The 25,255-nt window shown below is 44.5% G+C and overlaps 1 protein-coding gene across 1 annotated transcript in view; it reads right to left on the bottom strand.

Moving 5' to 3' along the window:
* dgkb (diacylglycerol kinase, beta) overlaps positions 1 to 24,859 on the bottom strand; it is a 54,232-nt gene extending 29,373 nt beyond the window's left edge. Inside the window, exons 1-16 of the mRNA XM_062400162.1 lie at positions 24,593 to 24,859; positions 20,428 to 20,553; positions 15,622 to 15,698; positions 14,942 to 14,962; positions 14,376 to 14,523; positions 12,476 to 12,613; positions 10,083 to 10,132; positions 8,912 to 8,986; positions 8,253 to 8,372; positions 7,658 to 7,775; positions 7,019 to 7,107; positions 6,092 to 6,208; positions 5,800 to 5,898; positions 4,697 to 4,798; positions 3,025 to 3,098; positions 2,352 to 2,426 (exon numbers count right to left, since the gene is read on the bottom strand). Coding sequence (XP_062256146.1) covers positions 2,352 to 2,426; positions 3,025 to 3,098; positions 4,697 to 4,798; positions 5,800 to 5,898; positions 6,092 to 6,208; positions 7,019 to 7,107; positions 7,658 to 7,775; positions 8,253 to 8,372; positions 8,912 to 8,986; positions 10,083 to 10,132; positions 12,476 to 12,613; positions 14,376 to 14,523; positions 14,942 to 14,962; positions 15,622 to 15,698; positions 20,428 to 20,497 — 1,373 coding nt within the window. The 5' untranslated portion in view covers positions 20,498 to 20,553; positions 24,593 to 24,859. The remainder of the gene's footprint in view (positions 1 to 2,351; positions 2,427 to 3,024; positions 3,099 to 4,696; positions 4,799 to 5,799; positions 5,899 to 6,091; positions 6,209 to 7,018; positions 7,108 to 7,657; positions 7,776 to 8,252; positions 8,373 to 8,911; positions 8,987 to 10,082; positions 10,133 to 12,475; positions 12,614 to 14,375; positions 14,524 to 14,941; positions 14,963 to 15,621; positions 15,699 to 20,427; positions 20,554 to 24,592) is intronic.
* Positions 24,860 to 25,255: the final 396 nt, after the last annotated feature.

Genomic DNA, 25,255 nt, shown 5'->3' on the forward strand with positions numbered 1-25,255 from the left:
GCACAAAGAAGGACAACACATCAAATAACTGATATAACATATTTAAAAAACATAACATATGTTTAAAGGACTAAAAACAATAATCAACATGTCTGTAAATGTGTAATTTTCTACTGCATTGATGCTTTTGAATCATTACGATGATAAAATAATAAAGTTATTGTGTTTAAAAGAAAAAAATAAAGATTCAAGACACAATCTCACAAGAGGCCAAACAGAACTGGACGGTTAAGATGAACTTAGACTAAGTTAAAGAGCTAAAATAAGTAAACTAACTCCTTTAAACTCACTGTTGTCACATTATTACTTCAATACTCGATATATCAATACTTCATTTATAGTTAAGTATGTTATCATCATTATCTGGAGCCTCCACAGCCTTTTCATGTCTAATCCCTTTAGGTACGTTTACTTTTCTTCTCATTCCGAGGCAGTTTAAAAAACAGTCACTCCGGTGAATCACGTTTAATTAAAACATCTCACCATACTTGTGTTTCACAGATCACGAGCAAGTTTCAAACCCCCGTGAAACATCCACAACTCGCTCTGATCCCACAAAGTAACACATGTGGCATCGACAATCACTCACCCAGGGGCCGCGCTGCCTGTTGGAGGGTTAATCGGATCACCACGGGCAATGTTCAGTCCAACTTCTTCCGTTCCTTCACAATAACAAAGCGCTAACCGAATGAGCCGGCCTCCGAGCCTCGTATGGCCCGGCTAAATGATTCGCTCAATTACTCTGCGACTGGGACCGCAAACCACGTTAGCCTCAAAACAGACAACCGCTGACATGAAAGGCAACTTTGGGGATATTTAAATACCAAGAAACAAACACTTCATTTGCAGTAATTGCGTTAGCGAGGCAGCTAATTGACAGCAGTGCGTGCGGCGGCCCTCATCCGACGGTGACCGCTCACCTCGCTCTCCACTAAATATTAACAAGGTTACAGCGGGGTGAGGTCACAGGGAGGAGCTCCGGGTTCCAGCAGGTGATGTTTCCGGCCACGTGCACGGAGGCCGAAACAGAACAGAGGTCAGAAGGTCATTCCCCCAAAAACTTGTAGCTCGTGGAGGATTTTCTGTTTCCTTCCTTCTTTTCTTCCTCCTTTGTAAAGTCTTGTTTTTGCAGAGCATGGATACAAATTTTAAATCTAAAACTAAAACTCACTGCACTTGGAACGTTTCGAGGTTTATTGAGAAAACGTTTTTGGGAAATTAAACATTTACGTTTGTGATAAAAACAGCAAATGCATATTAGTATTTATCAGCCTTCTAAGAATTATACTTAACAATGCTTTAAACAGCATTAAAACGACTCCTCACTCTCCACTAGATATGAACAAGGTTGCAGTGGGGTGAGGTCACAGGCAGGAGCTCCGGGTCCAGCAGGTGATGTTTCAGGCCACGTGCACAGAGGCCGAAACAGAACAGAGGTCACAAGGTCATTTCCCCCAAAAAAACTTGGAGCTCATGGAGGTTTTTTCTGTTTCTTGTGTGTGCTGCTGTGTTTTTATTGTTTATAAAGGCAGAACGATTCTGCTTCTCAGGTCTAATCAAAGCCAAACAACGAGGCAGCACGCGGGCGAGGCATTCCTGTGCATTGGCAAAGTGAAGGAGCCTTATGCATGTAGATGATCCATTCATCTTCTTAATCACAGATGTGAACCATAGGAAACCAGACGCCGGCTGTAGGTGCGGCCGGCAGAGAGCTGCTCGTCTGTATGCGTGGTCACATGTGGTATAGCAGGAGGTTCACCCCTCATCCTTCACGTACGGACTCATGCATAAGGAGAACTCAGCTCATTTGTGTGTGTGTGGAGGTCGAGGGAACGGAGAGGAGGCTCTAATACCGAGGGCCTCCTCTCCTGCATGAGATGCTGCTTATTATACCGAGCAGCAGAAAACAGCCGCGTGTTTGTAAACACATCATTAGTCAGTAAGGTTTGTTAAATATAAGGAAGACTCAAGACCGTCTGTCTTCTTTACTTCTTTTGTTCCCTTGTTCCTTCCTCCTTTCCTTCCTACCCTTTATCTTTCCTTCCTTTATCCTTTGTTTGTTTTTGAGGTGCATGGATAAAAAATGTAAACCTAAAACAACATTTTTTGAGTATTTATCAATCTTCTTAGAATTATACTTAAACATGTTCTTAACAGCATTAAGAAGACTGAAGGTTTTACCCTAAAGCTTCCATATCGTCTATTATTTAAAAAAATATATTATTTCTTCTATGGAAACGTGTTTTGGGATTTTTTACTTTAATATTTCACTTGAATTCAAAGCTTTTCCTTCAGCAGTTTGTTAAAAAGGGTGAATATGTAAACTTGTTTCTGTACAGTGAGCTACGTACCCCGGCATGGGTCCGTTCTTGGCCAGGTTGTAAACTTGTCTCGGGTTCAGAAGATACTGGAACTTTCTGTAAATCCTTCAGGAGAGAAGATGCACAGAGATCAACATGAGAAAACATCAGAGAAATACACAACAACAACAAAAGCATGTGACTGCAAAACGTGGATTCAGTGTGAGGAGTGTCAGCGACAGGCGGCGTCCAATCAGAGCGTCACGCCGCGGTGGACTGGGCAGCGGGGAGGGACATCGGCAAAGTCCCCTCGAGGAGAAACCATTAGAAAGACTAATTCATTTTAATTTCAATTTCATTATATCAACTGGCTGAAGTCATATTTTGATCTCATAATTTAAACGAATGAGGGCCGGCGTAATAAGAAGTGAATGAATATGTTTCAGTAATAACCCAATTAGCCCTGGGTTAAAGAAGGGGGACCAGCCAGGGCCGTGACAGTGAGGGGTGTGTGTCTCTGTGTGTGTCTGTGGGTGTGTGAGTGTGTGAAGGTGGAGGCGGCCAGCGTTAGGTAAATGTTATTGTGTTTTTATTTGACTGAGAGAGCCTGAAGCGCTCGGCAGCCAGAGGCCACGCGGCTGCCGGGGCCGCTTGGCGGTGGCGGTGGAGGATCCGGGCTGGAGAGGCCTCTCGCTGCGTGTCGAGACAGATCGTGTGCGCTCACCTCTCTCCCTGCTTCCCCCCGCTCTTCGGATTCACAAACACCAGCAGAGGATGAGTTCCCTCTATTGTTGTGATCTGAATGGGAGATGTCAAAACAAACCGTCGGTGTTGGGAGACCCGCAGGATGCTTCACAGGAATTCACTTTCAAGCCGTGTCCCCTCAGACGGCGTTATCGAGCAACACGCGTTTCGTGAAACCCTGGGTTTCCTGGTACCTGCTCGTGGAGGTGAGGGGGGGGGCTGCACCTTTCAGAACCAGTTTAATCTGTTAATCCTGAGATCTAATCACAGGAAATGAATTCTTAACAACAACATCACTGTTCCTCTTCTGCTGTGGGTTTATTTCAGTGATTTGGTCGTTATGCTTGATTTCCACTGGTCAGAAAACCCAATAACAGCCTCTAACGTCTGGTTTGTGTCTGCAGCAGGAAACATCACCATCACACTTCACTCTCAGGTCGAGTGATTCTGCAGGAGACAGGTTTCTGATCAGGTCAAAGAGCTTATTTAAGCAAAACCTGCGACTGTACGTTGTCGTGCGTTTGTGACGTAGAAGTTGATAAACTGAGGGAAACACGGAAACTTCTCTGCAACGGGAAACAAGTTAATCGACTTTGGTTTGTGCGATTAAAGAAATCCACAAAAAAAGTCGGCAGTGCATCAATCTACAGCCGCTTTCAGATTAGTGTATTTAATATCAATAAAAGAAATACAGAATAAATGTATCGCACCAAAATAAATGATGCGTCAATCATCACGAAATTGAGCAGATATTAAAGTTGATGAAGAATATTGATGTTGCTGTAGAAGATGTGAACGATTGCTCAGCAGATGCACTTTCAGTAAACCTCGTCGACCTCACTCCTCTCAACTGAAAAACTCATGACTCATGATTTGGTCGTCGGTCTCATTCGTCAGCGCTTCCTAATTGAGTGGGGGGGGGGGGGGGGGTTGTCTTGCGTTGTCCCTGTTTGTCTCGTGTTGTCCCTGTTTCTCCGGTGAAGCCCGGTGGACAGACCGAGGCCCGGCCCCACACAGCACCACGTCCTTCCTGCAGTTAGTCTGCAACAACTCGCCCCCTGACACAGATGAAGCGCTTAACTCCCCCCTGTCTGCTATCCCAGCAGGCCGAGGGTGAATTAACGAGCTCCCTGTCCAGTCTGGAGTGATCCATTACTTCCTGTAATTATAAATAATAATCTTGATTATTACGCTGGTTAGCCGGCGAGAGGCAGAGATGGATGTGCCTGGGATATGATTCATCATATTTCTCTCTGAGCCGCGTGCAGACGAGCAGTCGCCACAGAGGACGGCAGGTTTCCATCGCTGACAGATACTAGAGAGGATCAGGCCGGAATCGAACCTACGAATGAGCGGCCGCAGATCCGCTCGGACCACACGACGCCAGGCACAGGCTCAAAACGTGACATTCAACCATGAGAAAATGTTTGATTCACAAATTAAACAATAAAACAATATCAAATCTGTGCTGGCAAATACGAGATGGAGGAAATCTCCCTGCGTCTGAAAACCACGAGTTAAAAGATCCACAGTTCAGACTTAAAATCAAATTCAGTGTTTTCTCGTTTCCATTCATTTAAAAAAGCTGTAAACAATAGACTGATTAAACAGTTACTACATATTTTACTTCAGTTTACTGTGTTTTCTCCTACCTGCAGCCCTTGTCCGTCCACTGTGACCGAGTTCGCTCTCTGCATCTTCCCCCGACTCGACTGACTGCACCTGGAGTCTTTCCTCAGCGTGGTCTGTCGCTCCTGGGGTCAAAGGTCAAGCTGTGATGTTGACGTTACATTTCAAAGCACTGATAAATTCATAAATCATTTGTACTTTTAGAAAAGATACGAGTTCTGATCTTTAAAAACAATTTTTCCTTTTCATTCACTTGGATAAATACCTTTGTTGTTATTGTATTGCAAAGCAAGTTTCTTTGTGGATTTCTGCTGTAAACAGGCGAAGATTTAAGAAACATTGGTTTCCCTACAATCCATGAATCTAGAAAGTGACTTATTGGAGCTTGTTCTAATTATAGGGACGGTTCTGAGAAAGCTATTTCAGTTCTGAATATTTAGATTTGCAGAGTTACTCCTTTTGAAGACCTGCTTTTTATTAACCATAGAGAAATGTATGTTATTTAATGGACAAATAAATCAAACGAATAAATAGGTTTAAATAACCAGTGTGTAGGATTTAGATCTATCACCAAAATCAAATACATAATTCATCTTTATTTTTCCCTCTAATGATACAAATTTATAGATAACCAAACGATTCTATGAATAATCATATTTTTGTATTAACTCTTTAAATTCTTGAGTCTTTTCTCAGACAAACCAAATCAGTCCTGTTTTCTCTAACATTACCTGAAGGAGGGTGAAGCTAAGTATATTCAATTCGCTGCAATATGCAACTTCACCACTAGGTTTGACTAAATCCTTCACACTGAACCTTTAAAAGATTAAACACGTCAATAATTCATATTTTAACGAGCAGTTTATTCCGTCTTTTTTCCTGAACTTGTGTAGTTTTGGAAATAATCTCTAGGGATGAGAACAATAACTGATTTCAGAGATGAATGTGCAGCTCGACGCCTGGATCCTCACTCTCTCTCTCTTTCTCTCTCTCTCTCTCTCTCCCACTTGTGAATTTCCCCCGAGCCGATCGATGAAGCCTCATCACGTCCTCTCAGATTGACGCGGTGTCAAACCGGGTCGGCCACGTGACGGCGGCCCTGACCTGGAGAGGAGCGAGCTCTTACCAGAACCACGGGGCAGATGGAGCTGGGGGGCAGGATGTGATCCTTCAGGGGGCCGCAGTCACACTCAGGCTTCACGTGGGAGGCACACTTGTTATGGAGCTGCAGGGAAAACTTGTGTTATTAACCAGAAAAGGTTTTATGTACATGTTCAGGAGTTTGTGTGCGTTTCATGTGTCAACTTTCAGCCACAGACACGTGTTTCCTGGGTGTAAATTGGTGAGATGACTTCCAGAAAAACAAGATAAACAACAATAAGAAGTGGGAGTATAATGAGGAGGTGGCTGCCTCTCACCGAGATTTGACACCACACACAGTGGAGCCCAGTCAGGCCCTGGTAACACTTAATGGTTTTGTGACACTTGTCGCACTTGGTGGGGCAGTTCCCCTCCACCCAGAAATGATGCATCACCTGCAGAGAGACACAGAGACAACACACGGGAGAGAAGTGAGAAGAGGAACGTGCTGAAGACAAAAACAAGAAGAACACACAACCAGAGAGCGAGAGAGAGAGAGGGGGAGAGGGAAGGGAGAGAGAGAGAGGGAGAGAGAGAGAGACAGAGAGACAACACACAGGAGAGAAGAGAAACGTGCTGCAGGAAAAAACAAGAAGGAGACACAATACAAAGAGAGCAAGAGAGAGAGAGGGAGAGCGAGAGAGCGAGAGAGCAAGAGAGGTGAGCTGCAGGAAAAAACAAGAAGTACACAAAATGCACAGAGAGAGAGGGAGAGAGTGAGCGAGAAAGAGTGGGATAGATGGAGAGAGACAGAGAGAGTGAGAGTGAGAGATAACACACATGAGAGAAGTGAGAAGAGAAACGTGCTGCAGGAAAAAAAGAGAGAGGTACACACAATGCACAGAGAGAGAGAGGGATATATGGAGAGAGAGAGAGAGCGAGAGACAACACACAACAGACAGAGACAAAGAGTGTGAGAAAGAAATATGAGATAGATAGAGAGAGATAAACAGAAATATGGGTACACAGATATAGAGAATGAGAGACACATTTAGAGATAGAGTTATAGACATAGAAAGATGGACACTTTGATCCCAAAGGAAATGCAGGCGAAGGACAGAAGGACAGAAGAGAGAGAGAGAAGCGTTGCTCTCTGTATCTGTGTCTTCAGCTCGCTCTCAGTCACTGTTTTAATTCCATTAGAGGAAGAGAAACTCTCGAGCTGATCCACGCGTGCCACCTGCCAAACACTCCAATCAACACACCTCCGTGTTCTTCTTGGACTTGACGTAGGTCTTGATGCAGGAGGGCGGAGCTCGAGCCACGCAGCGCTCGTGAACCGTGTACTTGCAGACTGGGAAAAGAACAAGAGAAGAGTTTTTAACACTCACAGAGGAAAGAGAGAAACAGACTTTTCACAGAGTTATAAGTGACAACGGTTTGTGTGTCTGTAGGTGAAGAGGCTGAATCTGTCGAACCCTTCAAAGTAAAGCTACTTTCAGACACGAAACTGAACTCCGGAGAATCTCCTGACTTTCTCCAGAGGGGCCGTGGACACAGATGTCTGAGTGAGAGCCTCCAGACTTTCTGTGGAGTTTCTCCTGAAAGCCTGAAGTCCACAGAAAGTCCGACACAGCAGGAGATCCTCTGCAGGATTCAGTGAGCGAGTGGGTGTGTGTAGGTGACGCTTCTAACTCGAATTGAGCAAATATCTCAGGGTGAAGATGTTGTGTCACAAATGTAATAAGTCACGTCCTGCTGAGATTTCTGTGAACAAGTCTGAGCGGAGAGTCTGACAAAGACAGACTCCAGAGAACCCAACCCGGTTAACCCTAGCCCGACACGGTTCTGGGGACATCCTCCAGAGTTGGGGTTGTGAAAACCAGCAGAGGTGAATCACTCACAGGAGCAGCAGAGTCCCTGCTTCCCCAGGCCGACCAGCATGTTGAGACACAGGTTGCAGTACGCTGGTTTGTTGAAATGCTTCAGTCTCCACACGTGTTGACCGTCGTCTTTCACGTTCTGCAGCGAGAGGAACAGATGATCCGTTAATTAACTGAATCTTTATCAATTATCTGACTCTCTTCATCTTCTCATGGTCTCTGAGGATCATCCGCTTTTCTTTTCACCAATTTATTTGTCATTTAGCTTGTTGATCATCTCCTGACGAGGATTTTAAATTAAGAATTAGTGTTTTCTATCATATTGTACTTTTTAAACAAAGGTGCAGCACAGACAGAGATCAGGTCTTAGCAGAGACACTCATTCATAAAATATGAGCTCTGGTGGGGATTTCTGTTGGAGGTGGTCAAATGCTGCTCTCTAGTGGGTAAACAATGAACTGCAGACAGAACTGGTGATGGTTTGCGGGAGTAGACCAGCAGGGATCAAAATGATCCAGTATAAATGAGAAAAATAACTCTCAAAGCAATTAGAGATGTTTGAGTGACCAACCAGGTCTTTATCTTGCAGGATGTGAGAGAAGATGTGTGGACTCACCGTCTCCAGGCCCAGCAGCACCAGCAGAGGGATGGTGGTCATCCCGCCCTGGATCCACTCCTCCAGGGACACGGTGCCGTCGTGGTCGTAGTCGATCTCCTGCATCATCTCCTGGAGGATCTGGAGACAGACACTATCATGATGAACGAAGTCACCACAAGGCAAATCACAGGATTACATTCTTTGTGTAGAAGTTTTATCTACATGGGAAATTGTGTTTTATTAGAATTTTTATTAATTTCCCTTATTTTTTCAGGAATTAATATTTGGATCTGGATTAAAACACGATCAGTCATATTTAAAGTGTTGAGATTACAAGTTTGTACAATTCGCTGATTTACATTATGATCCAGATCAGGTGGAAGGAGATGTTTGGCCCGTGCAGAGGTATGAACTCACTTTAAGAACCCATGACCGACCAAAATAAAAATAAAAAACAAAAACAGACACATTATAGAGACACACACCAGAGCTCTGAGCAGTCAAAATAGAGGAGATACATAAATACATAAAGCAAACAGCCAAGACAAAAACAAATACGATTAAACTGCACAGGGATGGTCTTTGTCTGAAAAAATAAAAATAAATAAAGCTTTAAATAAGATTGAATAGCGAGCTGGAGTTTTTGTGTGTTAATTCCCGGGCTGTGTTTTTCTTACTGGTTTCAGCTCGGTCACGTCCCACTCCAGGTACTCTGCCACGTGCATCATCTGGGAGATAATGTGCTCCAGCTCCTGCGGCGAGACCACAGACGCTCATTAGAGCCACACAAACACTGTGTTTACCTTTCCGTATATTGCAGCCTTACAAACCCGTGTCACTAAACGTCTGCGGCCTGAATAGCCTGATCCGCAGTGTGTAATAACAGGGGGGGGGGGGACGTCACACAGACGAGCTGCACGCAGGAAAACAAAGGGCAGCGTGGGAAGAGCTGCGGAGCTGAGCGGCTAATTACAATGGTTGGGTTTCTTGGGGGGGGCAGAGGGGGTGACATTATTATCTGGAGGCAAGTGAGTCCATGTGATGCTGAGGATCAGTCACAGTAGATCAAGAGGTCACACGTTTTTAAATGTAACCACGTACTTCAGTGTTTTCACCAAAGTCCTACAAATATGTCACTGAATTAAAAAACACGTTATATTAATAATGTTTATTTGTACAGAACTTTTCTAAACAAGGTGATCTTCATTCCTCTTTCAGGAAGTAATGGTTGGACTTGACTAATACCTGGATACATTACAGACCCTCCACCCACCACACCCCGATATTCCACTCGTTCTCTCCTTTACACTTTCTATACATCTACATATCTACACATGTGAACACTGATGCTCTCATTCATAAATATAATCACACTACACCTCCATTACTTTCATCCATTCGATATAGAGATGGAATGATAAAGAGATATAAAGAGAGAGAGATAGAGAGACAAGATAGAAAGACAGAGAAATAAAGGGATGGGTAGGGATAGAGAGATGGAAAGAGATGGACGGACAGAGAGAGGAATGATTGAGAGAGAGAACAGAGGTAATTAAGTTGAGAAAGAGCGAGACAGACAGATAGAGAGATGGAGTGATGGAGAAAGATAGAGAAACAGACAGCGAAAGAAAGATATATCTGTTTATAAAATCATTTACTAATGAGGAATAATCAGAATGATAGATCCTTTCCATAATTGTTATTTAATCTTCCCAATATGTCGTGCTTTACTTGGTGTTGAATGTTCTTATTTCAATTTGAGCGTTTTGTCCAAAAACATTTGTGAACAGGATCAGTTCAAATCTAAATCTAATTCAAAAGAGAGATTTGAAGAGGAGCGATATTTACCGAGCTGTCTAAGGACCCGTTTCCATCGGTGTCGTAGAGACGGAACATGACTGAGGAAGAAACAAAAGAAACAATCAGGTCACAGCATCAACACCCTGGACCCCCTCCTCTTCCTCACCCTCACAGGGGAAGTTACTGGAGAAGCCTCATCACCCGGTGCTCCTTCTCACCTTGTTCACCCAATACTAGAAAAAACCTGCGACCCCTACAACTTCATGTGTTTCACCATGGAAACCAGTCACACCCAATATCCCAGCTGTGACTGGACGGTCCTGAACGTCATGGCGAGCCCCCCCCCCCCCCCACACACACACACCCTGTAAAGTCTAAACGCAGCCGAGTTGTAATAACAACAACACAACCTGTGTGCTGATCATTTTCTTCAGTGACTGTTAGAATTGGCTGCTGACATGACGAGTGGACGTCACATGGCGGCTGGTCAGGGCCACTCACCAGGAGATAATTGGCAGTTTCCTGTGAGAAGGAGACTTTTTGAGGCACAGGGGGAGGAGTTGGGGGGGGGGGGGGTGTACGTGGTGTAACAAGAAGGCAACTGTGTTGACGCAAAGACGCACCAGGCGGCAACAGAGTGCAAAACATGGTCCTGATGATTGTTGTTGACTTCTGTGTCAAGTCGTAATGAGAAAAACACTAGAAATATATTTATAAATGCTCCTCCAGCAGTGATTTGGGATAATACAGTTTTATTAATTCAAACGAGATGTGTTATGTGTTGAGTTCCTGCATTTGACTCATTTTTTACTCACAAAATGCTGTTATGTAATTAAAATGTATTAAATAACGACAGATGAATGTATTGAAAACAGATTTTACCAAATGTCTGAGAGTCATTCAGTCTCCGCTGGATTTTGAGTTGTTTTAAAGAAGCTTCCAAGTCAAACTCTATTTATTATTTACATTTAATAACTTGATATTTAAACAATAGATTTGTTGTTTTTCTGTGACCTTCTGGTTTTAATCTCTATAGAAAATTTAAGTCACTATATGTTGACTTATTCTGTTTTAGCTGTTTTTTTTATTCTGTAACGTTTTTACCTTAATTACTGACTGTAGTTGTTTTTAATCTCATTTACCTTTATGTCATCTCACTTAATATTTAATGTGTCTTCATAACGTCTTTGTGTTTTCAGTGTGTTGAGCTCTCTCGGCCTCCGTACTATTTTCTTCATCTCATAACACTGTTGAGTAAAGTGGAGTATAAATAAAGTTGGTGCATTTCTCAACCAAACCAGTAGAGGGACCCCTCCACTACAGAGTGAGGACCACCGAGAAGGAGGGAGGGAGAGGGGGATGAAAGAGAGGGAGGGAGGGAGTTAATGTTTGAAGAGACTTTATCCACAGTTAAATCCGTGATGTGCTCACACACATGCCAGCTGAATAATTTAGTCTTTCCTGATCTTAATGCACGCCTGCTCAATAATTCAGCAGCTGGATGAGAATTACAGCAACACAGGAAAAAAAAGGAATCACACTGATGTCCAATTACGCAGCGTAACCCTGTGAATAAATGATGTGATGAACACAATTAGGAGACGTGGGAGTTTGTGTCAATAAACTGCAAAGATGCAAACGTCTCTTCCTAGAATCAGAGCTGCAGAGGGAAGAAACTGAGTAACCTGGATTTCAAATGTAAATAAATAAAGAGGACGAGCTCCAGAGCAGAAAATATGAAAACATGAGGGATAGAAACCTTGGTTGTGAGCTACTTATTTGAATTATGGGAAAACAAGAAAGAAAAGGTTTGATTAAATGTTCTTGTCATCATGTTGTGTTAACCTCACAGAAAGGGTTTTGTAGTTGAACACAAACAATCCGACAAAAGTGTGAAATAACAAATAAAGTAAATTTGATTTAGTGACTTTCTCTGATACTGTCCTTCGTTCTTTTTGAATTGAGGATTCACATTTTTGGGGAAATTGTTTCATGGACTTCAGGACAAAACTAAACTACTCTCTGGTCCATCAGACGACTTTCTGATTGGCTGACGTCCGTTTGGTTTAAACTTCAGAATAAGACTCAGGATTTCCATCCACCTGTTTTTATATCTGCTGCTCTCGGGAACCTGATGCTGCGTTTTTCCACAGAGCAGCAGAGGAAGAATTTGTGGCATTAGCTCCGTCCTCACTCGCCCTTTGCCTTTTTCTCCGGGCTTCACTCCTTCCACCCGCTGAGGTTTGACTCGACCAGTCACATTACATCTGCTCCCTTTAACTCAGTCGTCTGGCTTTTGCACTTCACCTTTTTTATTTGTGTTTTCTCTGAAATCCAGGAATCGAGCGGTGGCACCGTGGTCACACCGCTGCGCCTCTGTTGCTTGCTGTTCAATAACAGGATAATAAAAACCCAGTTGTGCGACACCGGGAGACACTCACACTCCAGCTTGTCCTCGGGACGTCCTCCCTCCAGCAACGACAGGTAACACACAATGTCCTTGAGCTGCACCGCCTCCAGAGGCTGCGGCAGAGCGGCCATCTTCAGGGGGGTGGAGCTCCCTTTGATCAGCCTCAACCCTGCGGGGGGGGGACAAAAGGTCAAAGCATCCTACGCATCGCGGCTAATGTTAGCCCAACAACCTGCTGCGCTAGGAAGCCTGGCATTACTCAACCGATCAATCGTGTCCAGTTCCACCAAAGGTCCGGTTGTGTTTGGCTTTGTATTTGGATGCAGGGAGGTTTTCTCACTGAGGATTTGTTTGAATTCTACACGAGAACGTCTCCATCTTATCTCACTGAGTTCAACAGTTAACGATGAGGAGCGATACATGATGTTGAGTCATTAACACCACTGGTTCTTCATGTCAAAGTAGAGTGTCCATACAGGATTCTCTGTGGTGCTGCAGACTCTACTTTTCTTTCTCTGTTCCATGAAATATTTAGTTTGCTAACCTTTAACCTTTGCTGCCGAGCTTTGGGTACTGACCATAGTAAAACATATGGACACAAGCTTCCTCTATGAGTTTCCCTGGCAGGCGGAGACGACGGGTTTGGAGAACCACTCCTTGGCTGTGAAGCGTCAGCCAGCCGAAGAGGCTCAGGGAGCTGATCGAGAGGCTTCTCCAGAGCTTCCCTGTGGAGGTGAACACGAGTGCGTGAGCCCGAAAGGGAGGAGACGCTTGGCTGACCCAGAACAGAAGCTGGAGGGATTATATATCCAACCTGGCTGAGACGCACCTCCAGGTCCCTGAAGAGGGGGGAGACGTGGCTAAGGAGAAGTCCTTCATTCTTGTATAAGCAGTGGAGAGTGGATGGATGGTGGATGACGTGACAGCTCCAAAACACGAAGCCAAAAAGTGTCAATTACATACAGAGAGAAAGAGCCAAAGGTGAAACTGTTCTCAGTGGATATGCTGCTTGTAAGAGGGAAGAGATTTGACAAACGAAGGAAACGTGTCGACAAGAGCAAAGGTGCTGCAACAACTTCCAAGACACAACTCAGCCTGAATCAGAAGGACAAGGAGGCCGTAGCCCATCAGGTCTGAGCCACTGTGAATGGAGCATGTGTGTTTTTAAATCACAGGTGACGGGTCGCGGCTCCAGATTTCACTTGGTCCGATTCACTGGTTTGCATAAAAGAACCAGTGCAGGACTCTGCCCTCGCCTCACCCTCCCACTCTAAGCATTAATGAGGCCTCTATGGTGGCCTGCAGCTCACAATGAAACAAAAGAATTGTTAGAGGTTGAATATAATGGAATTGCAAATAGAAAATATTCCTTTTCTGCAAATAGAGCCTCGTAAATCATGCAGACTTTAACCTTTAACTTAACTTTGAAGACTCTTTGTTTGAATTAACATTACAAACCGATGTGTGGGAGGTTGGTTGGACTTTGCAGTTTCATTAAACTCTACACAAGCAGTCAGTGAACAGCTGTATTTCAGACAGGATTCCTCCTGATTGTCCTGTTCCATGCATTGGTTAGTCATCACCACATAAGAATGAGACATTTAGTGTAACATCTTGTAAACAAACAAGACTCTTGCCAAGACCGCTGGCAGCGTCCACACTACGATTTACATTGTTCTCCCTCCGGCTGGACTTGGCAGCCGCTCTATTAGTCTGAAGGCTCAAAACAGAAAGAGGCTATTTTACATCTCAATGAGGTGAAGCTCAGTTTTCTTTGTTATTTTAAAACTCTGTTAAAATGCTGCGAGGACAGAGAATAACTGACACACTGTCTCTGGAACAGATTCAAATATGAATAACAGACACGGGGACAGTGTCGTGTTTACACTCCGAGCGTTCGTTGGGAGTAAATATTTCATTTGTACACATACCAGGGACTTTGGGTTTGTCAGAACATGAGGGAGTGGGTTTGGTTCCCTTGTTGCTAAACGACATGAAGAGGTGTTGACAGAAGTCTTCGGGCAGCTCGCTCTCCAGGAACGTCTGCATGAAGACCTTAAAACCCTCAAAGTCGATCTCCTGCAAAACGGGAAGAGGAGACGCTGGGTGTCATGTTGAGCTGCAGAGATGATTCACAGAGGGTTTCAGAAGCAAAGCTGCAGCCGGAGAAAGTGGTGAGATCCGTCTAAAAGGAGTTCACGTGTTTCTGGAGCTCATTCCTTTGCTAACAATGCATGTAATGTGTTTTTATGTTTCTGACAACTTCATCCGTCCTGTTGATTGCCTGCCTACCTGCTTTCCTGACTGGATCTATAAGTCGTGTGCAGACGACACACATTAGAGGACCTGCATGTTGCATTTCGCTGTATTGTGCTGTGGAAACTGACTTATTACCTGTGTAAGTGATTGTTCAGCTTGACACTTGAGTTACTCAGTGAGGAACTTCATGAACATTTAGCAAAATCACACACAGAGAGGAGGAGGAGACTTCAGTTACCTGACAGAGGATTTCCTGCTTCTGGAGCATTGAAGAGGGAAAGAAACTCAACAAGTTCACGGATGCATTGTGCAAATATTGCATTAAAAAAGAGTCACAATAAAATGCCACTAAATGATGGATGTTTTAACTATGACGCAGCGATTATGAATGTATAAACTGGATTAAAAGTCGTGTATTAGATTAGACTGAGGCTGCAGTTTATCTCCGCACCCAAGAACACAGAGATTCCCTCGAGGTATTCACGCTCTATATTATTTACATTCATTTAGATACGCAGAAAATAAAATAAAATCGATGAGTGAAAAATGGTTTTATTCTCCACACCTCATTATTCTCACACAAAATAGTAAATTCCAGCCTTGAAATGCTTTTATTATGGTGACATCCCTGGATAAGCCATTCAGCTGCAGGGACGTAAACCCAATTATTTTATCTGCTAGCCGGCAGCTTACAGCTCAGACTGGGTGTCACAATTTTTCCAGAAAATGAGAATATGCAGAGAAACCAATCGTCTAAAAAAATTAAGACTTCTGAATCATTGTGTTTAATAATCTGTGAGAAAAGCAACAAGTGCATGTGAAGAAACAGCCTCTGTTGTTTGTGTGTATGACGACGATACGCACATCTGGATTGAATAGAGCCTAAAGCATCTGTTGTATAATGTAAACGGAACATACCTCCTCTGGATTGTATTTAGCCAACACACCATCTCCATGGAACTCCTGCAGAACATCCTTCAGCTTCTTGGTCGAGTCTGAACGATTACACGCAGGATAAGTTAGTTCGTTTGTGTTCTTCTGTTAATCTTCAAACACACAAACACACACTTGATTCCCCGACTAGCGAGGATCTTAAAACTTTCACTTACACTGTACTCAGCAAGCAAAGGCGTGTGTGTGTGTGTGTGGGCAACAAATGAAGCTTGTTACTGCAAATGACTTTCTACTTTAAAATGTGCAGCATCTCTAGGTCATGTCAGTACACAAAGTGTGAGTGAGATCTACACTATCCTGCACACAAACCTGTAAACTCTTTGTGTTCTTACTGGTGTCAGATGTTATTGGAGCTTCTAAAAGTGGTGTAACTCAAATGAATGCAGCTACAACCACATCTTTTAGCCGAACAATAAATGTACAAAGGTAAATTCAAGGCAACAACATGTATAAAAGAAGCAAGAGGATGATTGGTGGTCAGAAAATGAGCCAGGGTTCAGTTAGGAAGGGGAAAGAGTTACGACATGACAGCTATGACATGAAAAGCCAAAAGTGAAGCCAGAACATCATGATCACCCCCTAGTGGCGGGAAAATGTCGTCACCAGAGAAAGATGTCAGCGTCTGTATTTGTAAAATCTTGGATTGTAGAATTTGAAAAAGCGTTATCCACGTTTAGTGTATCGTTTTGTATTATTGTGACTTTTTGGAAGTAGAAACCAAATCCATGTTTTAGAATACATATTGTTTGTGATCAGGTGAAATGAATGAGATCTGGTTGGTTGGCATATAATCACTGTGAGATTGTGTCATATTACATTTTGTTCAAATCGTCTAGAGTTTGAATTCTGATGATTAGAATCCCTTAAATCTGTCATAATCTTTGTTTTCTCCGAGAGTTTAAATTTACACATTTACCGGATTTGTTTAAGCTCAGGCTGATGTGTCCCCACTTGTGTGAAGCTCAGAGCGACTCGGCTACAGACGGAAATAACTTGAGCAGAGTCGCTGTGATAATTACCGCGTGCTGCCGAGCGTTTATGAGCCCTACTGCTAAATCAATTCCCCGCGCCACAGACACCAGCTTCTAATGTTACTGAAGTTAATAAGAAGGAGCATCTTGTCACAGGCGCCGGACGGCCTGGTTCATCTCCACGATCAAGCCGATCCCTGCTCACAGCTACTTTACACTAAAGGTGTTTGTTTAAGTTCTCGTATCAGTTTCTTCTTCTTTAACGAGGCCCACGGAGCAGCCGGAAGCCGGGTAGCGTTGATCATGAGATCGAGACCCTCAGGTAACGATCAGGAGACCACACAGCGTGTCACTGATGGATAAGCAGCAGGTGAGTTCAGCAGGTAACGCTTATTTCTCTCATCAATAACTGAAGCTGGGTTTATAATGAACGTTACAGTAAAAGTCCTCACACATGAAGAGAAAAGCTAATTTAATAATTCATAAGCTTTTTTATTTCATTAGAATTCAAGCTTATAAAGATCCAGCCTCTTTTAGAACAGATCATTTTCTGTTTTGAGATCCCAGCAAATCCTGGTTTTACTGGTGGATCGATGCCGGCCGGCTACACGATGAATCACGACCATAAAACATTTTATTCCGAGCAAATAAATGTTGGGAAATGGAAGAAAAAGGCAAAGAAAAATTATTTAGAGAGAGGGAAGGAACTACACTTCCCATAAACCATTTCAAATGATCGCTTCTTGAATTAAATCTTGTTTTACAGATTTTCAGCCATGTGGGTTATTTTTCCCATATTTTAAAAACTCATCCGTCCATCCCATCATAGCAGATGTGAATTTCATGATTGTGGTCAACATTTCCATGGAAACAACAAGCTCGACCAATCAGGGACATCACTATAACCGCAAAGGATTGTGGGTAGTGTAGTCCTTCTGTTTTTTTCCTAAAATGCAGTGGATATCATGGACTTGTTGCTTTTGTTTAACATTTTTTTACAATCTCAAAGGTTAAAATATTATGGCAGATAAAAGTAATGGGGTTTGTGCCTCTGGAGCAACACTGTTAATCTGTGAGTTACAGTAATACTTTGTTTACATTCTGTAGATGCTGTGGAATAAATGAGAGAGAAACCTCCGTCTATTAATAAGATGCTTTTCAGTTTCTCTTTCTCGCTCTAATGGATTCGTCTCTTCTCTTTTCTCGGGGGTGAATTTCACCATCAGTGTCGAGATCTTAACGAGCGCGTGTCATCATTATTGACCATCTTTTATTAGCACGCCATCTCCACACACGGCCATTACCGCGCACACTGATTAGGTGTCCGCTGATTGCCTGTCACATTCACCAGCGCTAAATTACAATTCATCTTCTCCATCAGGCTGATGATTTCACCGGGTTTTTTTCGGGATCATAAACACGCTGAAGATGTTTTTCAACCTTGAGGGATCAGAAATCTCCTAAGTGTCTCTCTGCTGCACTTTGCACACGAGCAAATACATCACATAAAGAGAAACTCTAATTGTTGTGAGTCAGAGCTTAAGGTGCGAGACTGGGCGCACAGCTATTAAATGTTATGAAAGTGTGCATGGCTCACTTTAATGAGAGAGACAGCAGGAGGGGGTGGGGGGAGCAGGGAGAGAGGAGGAGGTGAGGTGATGTGATGTCTATTGTTGCTGCTCAGACAACAGGATATTTTATGACCTGTAGCAGGGCAGCGCACAAAGAGTCGCCCGGAGCTCGTTGAAACATGATTATCCAAATCTGTCTCGCATGCACACAATGCCTGCACGCACAAACACGCACAGACACACACACTCTGAGACACTTTAGTTCTCTCTTGATGCTTTGTGTTCCTCCTCGTTCTGCTCTTTGCTTATTATTCCCACACAATTTTTTCATAACTAATCTACATTGTGAAGCCTCGTGTCACTGAAACGTTCATTCAACCAACTCCTGAGCCGCCCATAAAACAAATATTTGATAAACATGAAAACAACGGCCAGAAGCTGATTGGCTGTTGTGTGCAGCAGAGAGAGAGAGAGAGAGAGAGAGAGAGAGAGAGAGAGAGAGAGAGAGAGAGAGAGAGAGAGAGCTCCCTTACACCGGGAACGGAGCAATTAAAGGGAGAAATGTCTTTATCAATTAAAAGAGATCCTGCGTGAAGAGCATTCATTATTAAGAATCTCTCAAGAGCAGATACAACACACAATGTTTGACACGGCTTGAGGACGTTGTGTTAAAAATAGCCGAGATGCTGCTGAACCACTCACTTCAGGCTGCAGTCACACAGCGAGCTGTCACAGAAGCACTCAGCATCGAAACACCTTGGACGTCTAAAGACTTTCTTTGTAGTTTGTCCTCCCACAAACGATTTACTGTGACCGATGTTGTGTTGTTGCACTTTTCAAAGCCGCCCGACACCTCGGCGTGCGTGGGGGGGGCGCACAACATCCTGCGGTGCGCCTGCCAGGTGGCGTCATACTTTCCATCCCTGGTACCATTTCAAATGATGAAGTGTGTCAACATCTCGGAGCGTAACATAAACTCCAGGCATCCAGAGCACAGTCTGCTGAGCCGGGCAGCCATTGGTCGGGGCGGAGGATGAATCATTCAGAGCTCTAACGGCACCGCGCGGATTAAATGCCCGAGCAGCTCGAGCATCAGCGGGAGGAACACGGGGCCGACGATTAAAACATCAAAAATTCATCATTAGATGTTGGAGATTAACGGCAGTGAACTGGATTGTAGCAGTGTTTACACGTCTGTGAAGGAGGAACACTGACGCTTTAGAGGCTTAAATCTTTTCTCATGATAAAATGAGAATGTACCTCATGTCATAACAATGACGACTTTCTTGAACGGGAAGAAACGGCCCAGATGCAAAACAGACACGAAGAAAGAGGTGAGAGGCAGATTGTACGTCGTACCAGGATTCACTTGAAGAGGATCAGTTCTTTAGAGACACTGGTTCAAGACATTAGCTTAGCACAAACAGCTAAACCTCACCAAGAGGTAAGAATACACCTTCAAAACAAGATGGCTACTCAAATCCAAACATTTAAAAAGGTGGTAACTTCAGGTTCTCATCAAAAGAAACCATGTAAAAAAGTTAAATATTGAATCCTCTCATATTCCCTTTACAAAATGATCTTTGCTGGTTAAAAGTTAAAAGTTATAAATGACTTCCCTCCTCATCCGACACACAAAGATGGTGACCAAAACATTTCCAGCAAATTATCAGACTAAATGTGCCGGAGACATTTCTAACTTGGGATTCTTCAGATTCCTGATGTCAAGTGTTTTTCCCCCCGTGGAAAAATGTGAGCTCATCTGCAAATGACCCCGACTGACGCGTGACTTCTATTTGTACCTGGAAAACTAAAATGTGTGATGCAGTCTGTTGAATCAGGAGTGCGTGCAGCTGATGACCCAGGAGTGGTTTGGGGAACAACTGGCTGCTATTGGCCGAGTTTCTTAATCAGCTGTAGTTTAATTTAGCTTCACCTGTCGGACGTGTATTTATCAGGTCTGATGAGAACAGTGAGTGTGAATCAAATCCATAAATGGGCTGTAAAGACCAAAACCTGTTAAAAAGACACTTCAGGTTTTTCACTGCAGGACAAAATGTTCCTCTCCCAGTCTCACACATCCCTGAACTGAACCACAAGCTTTTATTTGAAAGTGCAAAAGTGACTTTTCACACAGAGACAGCAATGACAACAAAATGATTACATCATCTCCTCGACATCACACACAGACACACAGACACACACACATACAGAGTAGCTCTACTCACACTGAGTGTATTCTTGTAGCAAGGCAAACTCAGCCGGGGTCAGGGTGACCCACTTGTCCTGGCAGCTCATGGTGTTCAGGCCTCGTCTCCTCGTGTGCCGAGCATCGGGCGCAGCGGGGCGTCGCACTGGGGAACAGCAGCACAGGTCAGATCACCTGTCCCATTAACACACGTCAGATCACCCGTCCCATTAACACACATCAGATCACCTGTCCCATTAACACACATCAGATCACCTGTCCCATTAACACACGTCAGATCACCTGTCCCATTAACACACGTCAGATCACCTGTCCCATTAACACACGTCTGATCACCTGTCCCATTAACACAAGTCAGATCACCTGTCCCATTAACACACGTCAGATCACCTGTACCATTAACACACGTCTGATCACCTGTCCCATTAACACAAGTCAGATCACCTGTCCCATTAACACACATCAGATCACCTGTCCCATTAACACACGTCAAATCACCTGTCCCATTAACACACGTCTGATCACCTGTCCCATTAACACAAGTCAGATCACCTGTCCCATTAACACACGTCAGATCACCTGTACCATTAACACACGTCAGATCACCTGTCCCATTAACACACGTCAGATCAGCCGTCCCAGTAACACACGTCAGATCACCTGTCCCATTAACACACGTCAGATCACCCGTCCCATTAACACACGTCAGATCACCTGTACCATTAACACACGTCAGATCACCTGTCCCATTAACACACGTCAGATCAGCCGTCCCAGTAACACACGTCAGATCACCTGTCCCATTAACACACGTCAGATCACCCGTCCCATTAACACACGTCAGATCACCTGTCCCATTAACACACGTCAGATCACCTGTCCCATTAACACACGTCAGATCACCTGTCCCATTAACACACGTCAGATCACCTGTACCATTAACACACGTCAGATCACCTGTACCATTAACACAAGTCAGATCACCCGTCCCATTAACACATATCAGATCACCTGTCCCAGTAACACACGTCAGATCACCTGTCCCATTAACACACGTCAGATCACCTGTACCATTAACACAAGTCAGATCACCCGTCCCATTAACACACATTAGATCACCTGTCCCAGTAACACACGTCAGATCACCTGTCCCAGTAACATACATCAGATCACCTGTCCCATTAACACACATCAGATCACCCGTCCCATTAACACACATTAGATCACCTGTCCCAGTAACACACGTCAGATCACCTGTCCCATTAACACACATCAGATCACCCGTCCCATTAACACACATTAGATCACCTGTCCCAGTAACACACGTCAGATCACCCGTCCCATTAACACACGTCAGATCACCTGTCCCATTAACACACATCAGATCACCTGTCCCATTAACACACATCAGATCACCTGTCCCAGTAACACACGTCAGATCACCTGTCCCATTAACACACGTCAGATCACCTGTCCCATTAACACACGTCAGATCACCTGTCTCATTAACATACATCAGATCACCCGTCCCATTAACACACATCAGATCACCCGTCCCATTAACACACATCAGATCACCTGTCCCATTAACACACATCAGATCACCTGTCCCATTAACACACGTCTGATCACCTGTCCCATTAACACACATCAGATCACCTGTCCCAGTAACACACATCAGATCACCTGTCCCATTAACACACGTCAGATCACCTGTCCCATTAACACACGTCAGATCAACTGTCCCATTAACACACATCAGATCACCTGTCCCATTAACACACATCAGATCACCTGTCCCATTAACACACGTCAGATCACCTGTCCCATTAACACACATCAGATCACCTGTCCCAGTAACACACGTCAGATCACCTGTCCCATTAACACACGTCAGATCACCTGTCCCATTAACACACGTCAGATCACCTGTCCCATTAACACAAGTCAGAACCTGTCCCATTAACACACGTCAGATCACCTGTCCCATTAACACACATCAGATCACCTGTCCCATTAACACACATCAGATCACCTGTCCCATTAACACACGTCAGATCACCTGTCCCATTAACACAAGTCAGATCACCTGTACCATTAACACAAGTCAGATCACCCGTCCCATTAACACACATCAGATCACCTGTCCCATTAACACACATCAGATCACCTGTCCCATTAACACACGTCAGATCACCTGTCCCATTACCACAGGTCAGATCACCTGTCCCATTAACACACATCAGATCACCCGTCCCATTAACACACATCAGATCACCTGTCCCATTAACACACATCAGATCACCTGTCCCATTAACACACATCAGATCACCTGTCCCAGTAACACACGTCAGATCACCTGTCCCATTAACACACGTCAGATCACCCGTCCCATTAACACACGTCAGATCACCTGTCCCAGTGACACACATCAGATCACCTGTCCCATTAACAGCTCCTCACTTAACGATGGGGTATTTAGAAGGAATCAATTTAGATATTGATATATCAAAGAATAGTATTGGTGCAGCTGTGCATCATGCTGATACTCATCTTATTTCTTTAGGTCTAGATTTTGACCCAACTTTCTAAATTGGTACTTAAAAAAACATTTTTAACTGAAAAGCTTACAGATTGATTCAAGAAACCTCATTAAGATCAATTAGCAACATCTGGACTGCAGAATGCACAAGGATGTTTCTGACCAATAAGAAATATCACAGAAAACTGCAGCGACACAAAAAAAACTTCTAACACCAACTGTTCACTCATTAAATGATTTTGTGCTGATTTGGGCATAAAACACTTCAGGAGCTGGAGCTGGTTGTGGAAACGACCTTGCATCAGCTCGGCTGGCTGCTATGATGATGATGACAACATGATGGAGATCAGGCTGAAATGGGATTTCACAGGCTGGTGCTCAGATTCTGGAACCGAGTCCAGAATCCAGCGTTTCATTGGCGGTAAACGAGTGTTTCTGCCTTTCACACGATGTGTGAGTGTTACGTCAGATACAGTGAGTCCAGGTTTCCAGCTGCTTCAAGGGAGAACGATGCTCAACACAGAGCAACAACCACAGGAATCAAAAAACTTGCAAAGAGTCGATTGAGTTTGAGGTTTAGCAGGTTTGTGCTCTGAGGCTGAGATCCTCCATCATGTCAGCGTGTGGATCACTTCCCTCATGAATATTCACCGCGTCACTGAAGCAAAGTGTCGACCTGATATTTGTGCGTGAACCAGCTGATTTATCAGTTTGACACACATCAGTCCCGGTTCGCTGTATCGATCAGAACAACATCACGGCTCCGCTGTCGAGTCGGACATGACCTCGCTTCCCCTCCGGTTTGTGTAATGAGCGTGCATGTTAGTGTGGGTGTCACTCAGGCATCTGTGTGGGTCTGCGGATGTGCATTTGTACAATTGTGTGTGTGTGTGTATCATTCCTCCAGCTCCTTATGATGAGCTCAACAAGTTGACGTGTTCATTCATGTGAAGGATGTGTGCGTTTCTGTGTGCATGTGTGTAGCAAACAAACACCACCATGCTTTTAATTAGGCATCAATGTTGTGAGGACTGTTATGCAAGTGTGTGTGTACGGTGTGTGCATGTGCAGAAAATGTTTACCATCCACAACGCTGCAGGAAAAGGCTGTGACATAAACATAAACTGTATAAATTATGAGCAGAGAATTGTTATGACTCTGTAGATACACATAAAAAGCAGGAGTCAGAACAGTGACAATCCACCGGAGTTGTGCGTTAACACACTGGGTGCGTGGGAATCTGCCTCCCTCGCACAAACTTTGATCTGCCCCTGGAGCTCAGGCGAGAAAATGATCTGCAGCGTCTTCATTTCATGTTTCTGCACCTGACGGCACAAAAAGGAGCTGATGGAGAATCTTCTCATTCATCTCCTCGCTCTCCTGTGAGTCTTTATTTCCAGCAGCTTCATACACTGTAGTAGCGGAGCGTGCAGTGTGCACACCTCACAACACACAGGGCTGCCACCCTCTGAATCCAGCTCCATCACATCAGCTCCTCTGTGCTGCAGTGCTGCAGTGAGGAGGCTCCATGTGCAGCGATGCTCAAAGATCTGAGCTGATGACAGGAGATGTAGAGCAGCCGTGGCCACACTGCGACAGAGCAGCACAGAGGCGAGAGAGGAGAGATCAACACGCTGCTCACCTGCTGCAGAGAGGAGGAGGAGGAGGAGGAGGAGGAGAGGGAGGTGTCCTCCAGTCCAGCCAGATGTTTTCAGATGAAGCTCCTCATCGCCTCCTCTGGCTCTTCTCTCTCTCCGCTGCGAGGCTGAAGTGGGTGAGTGTAATAAGACGAGGAGGAGAGGAGGGAGGAGATAGAGCAGCAGCAGCAGCTCCTCTCTGGTGCATGCGAGCGGGAGGATGACGGGGGGTGGTGTTTGTTTTTCTCCGGCGGTGTCTGGTCTGTGGTCAGAGCAGCATCACTTTGGATGTGAGGGAGAGAGAGAGAGGAGGAGAGAGGAGGGAGAGAGAGAGAGAGAGGAGGGAGAGAGAGAGAGGAGGAGAGAGGAGGGAGAGAGAGAGAGAGAGAGGAGAGAGGAGGGAGAGAGAGAGAGAGAGAGGAGAGAGAGAGAGAGCACAGTTACCCAACGCTGCGCTGCCTGTAATGATCAGTTTCCATACTCCCGCTCCCTCGTGCCACATCCCTCCGTCGCTCCCCCCCTCCATCCCTCTGCTCCCCCCCCCCGCCCCCTCCTTCACTGAAACACCCTGAGGTCCAATGCTCTCCTGTTATTTTTCTCCCTCCCTCTCCCTCTCTCTTCTTTCTACTCCCCACCTCTGTGCTTCTTTCAGTCCATCTCTCCGCTCC

Source organism: Platichthys flesus, chromosome 11, assembly GCF_949316205.1.
Source record: "Platichthys flesus chromosome 11, fPlaFle2.1, whole genome shotgun sequence".
In the NCBI taxonomy this organism is placed as follows: domain Eukaryota; kingdom Metazoa; phylum Chordata; class Actinopteri; order Pleuronectiformes; family Pleuronectidae; genus Platichthys; species Platichthys flesus.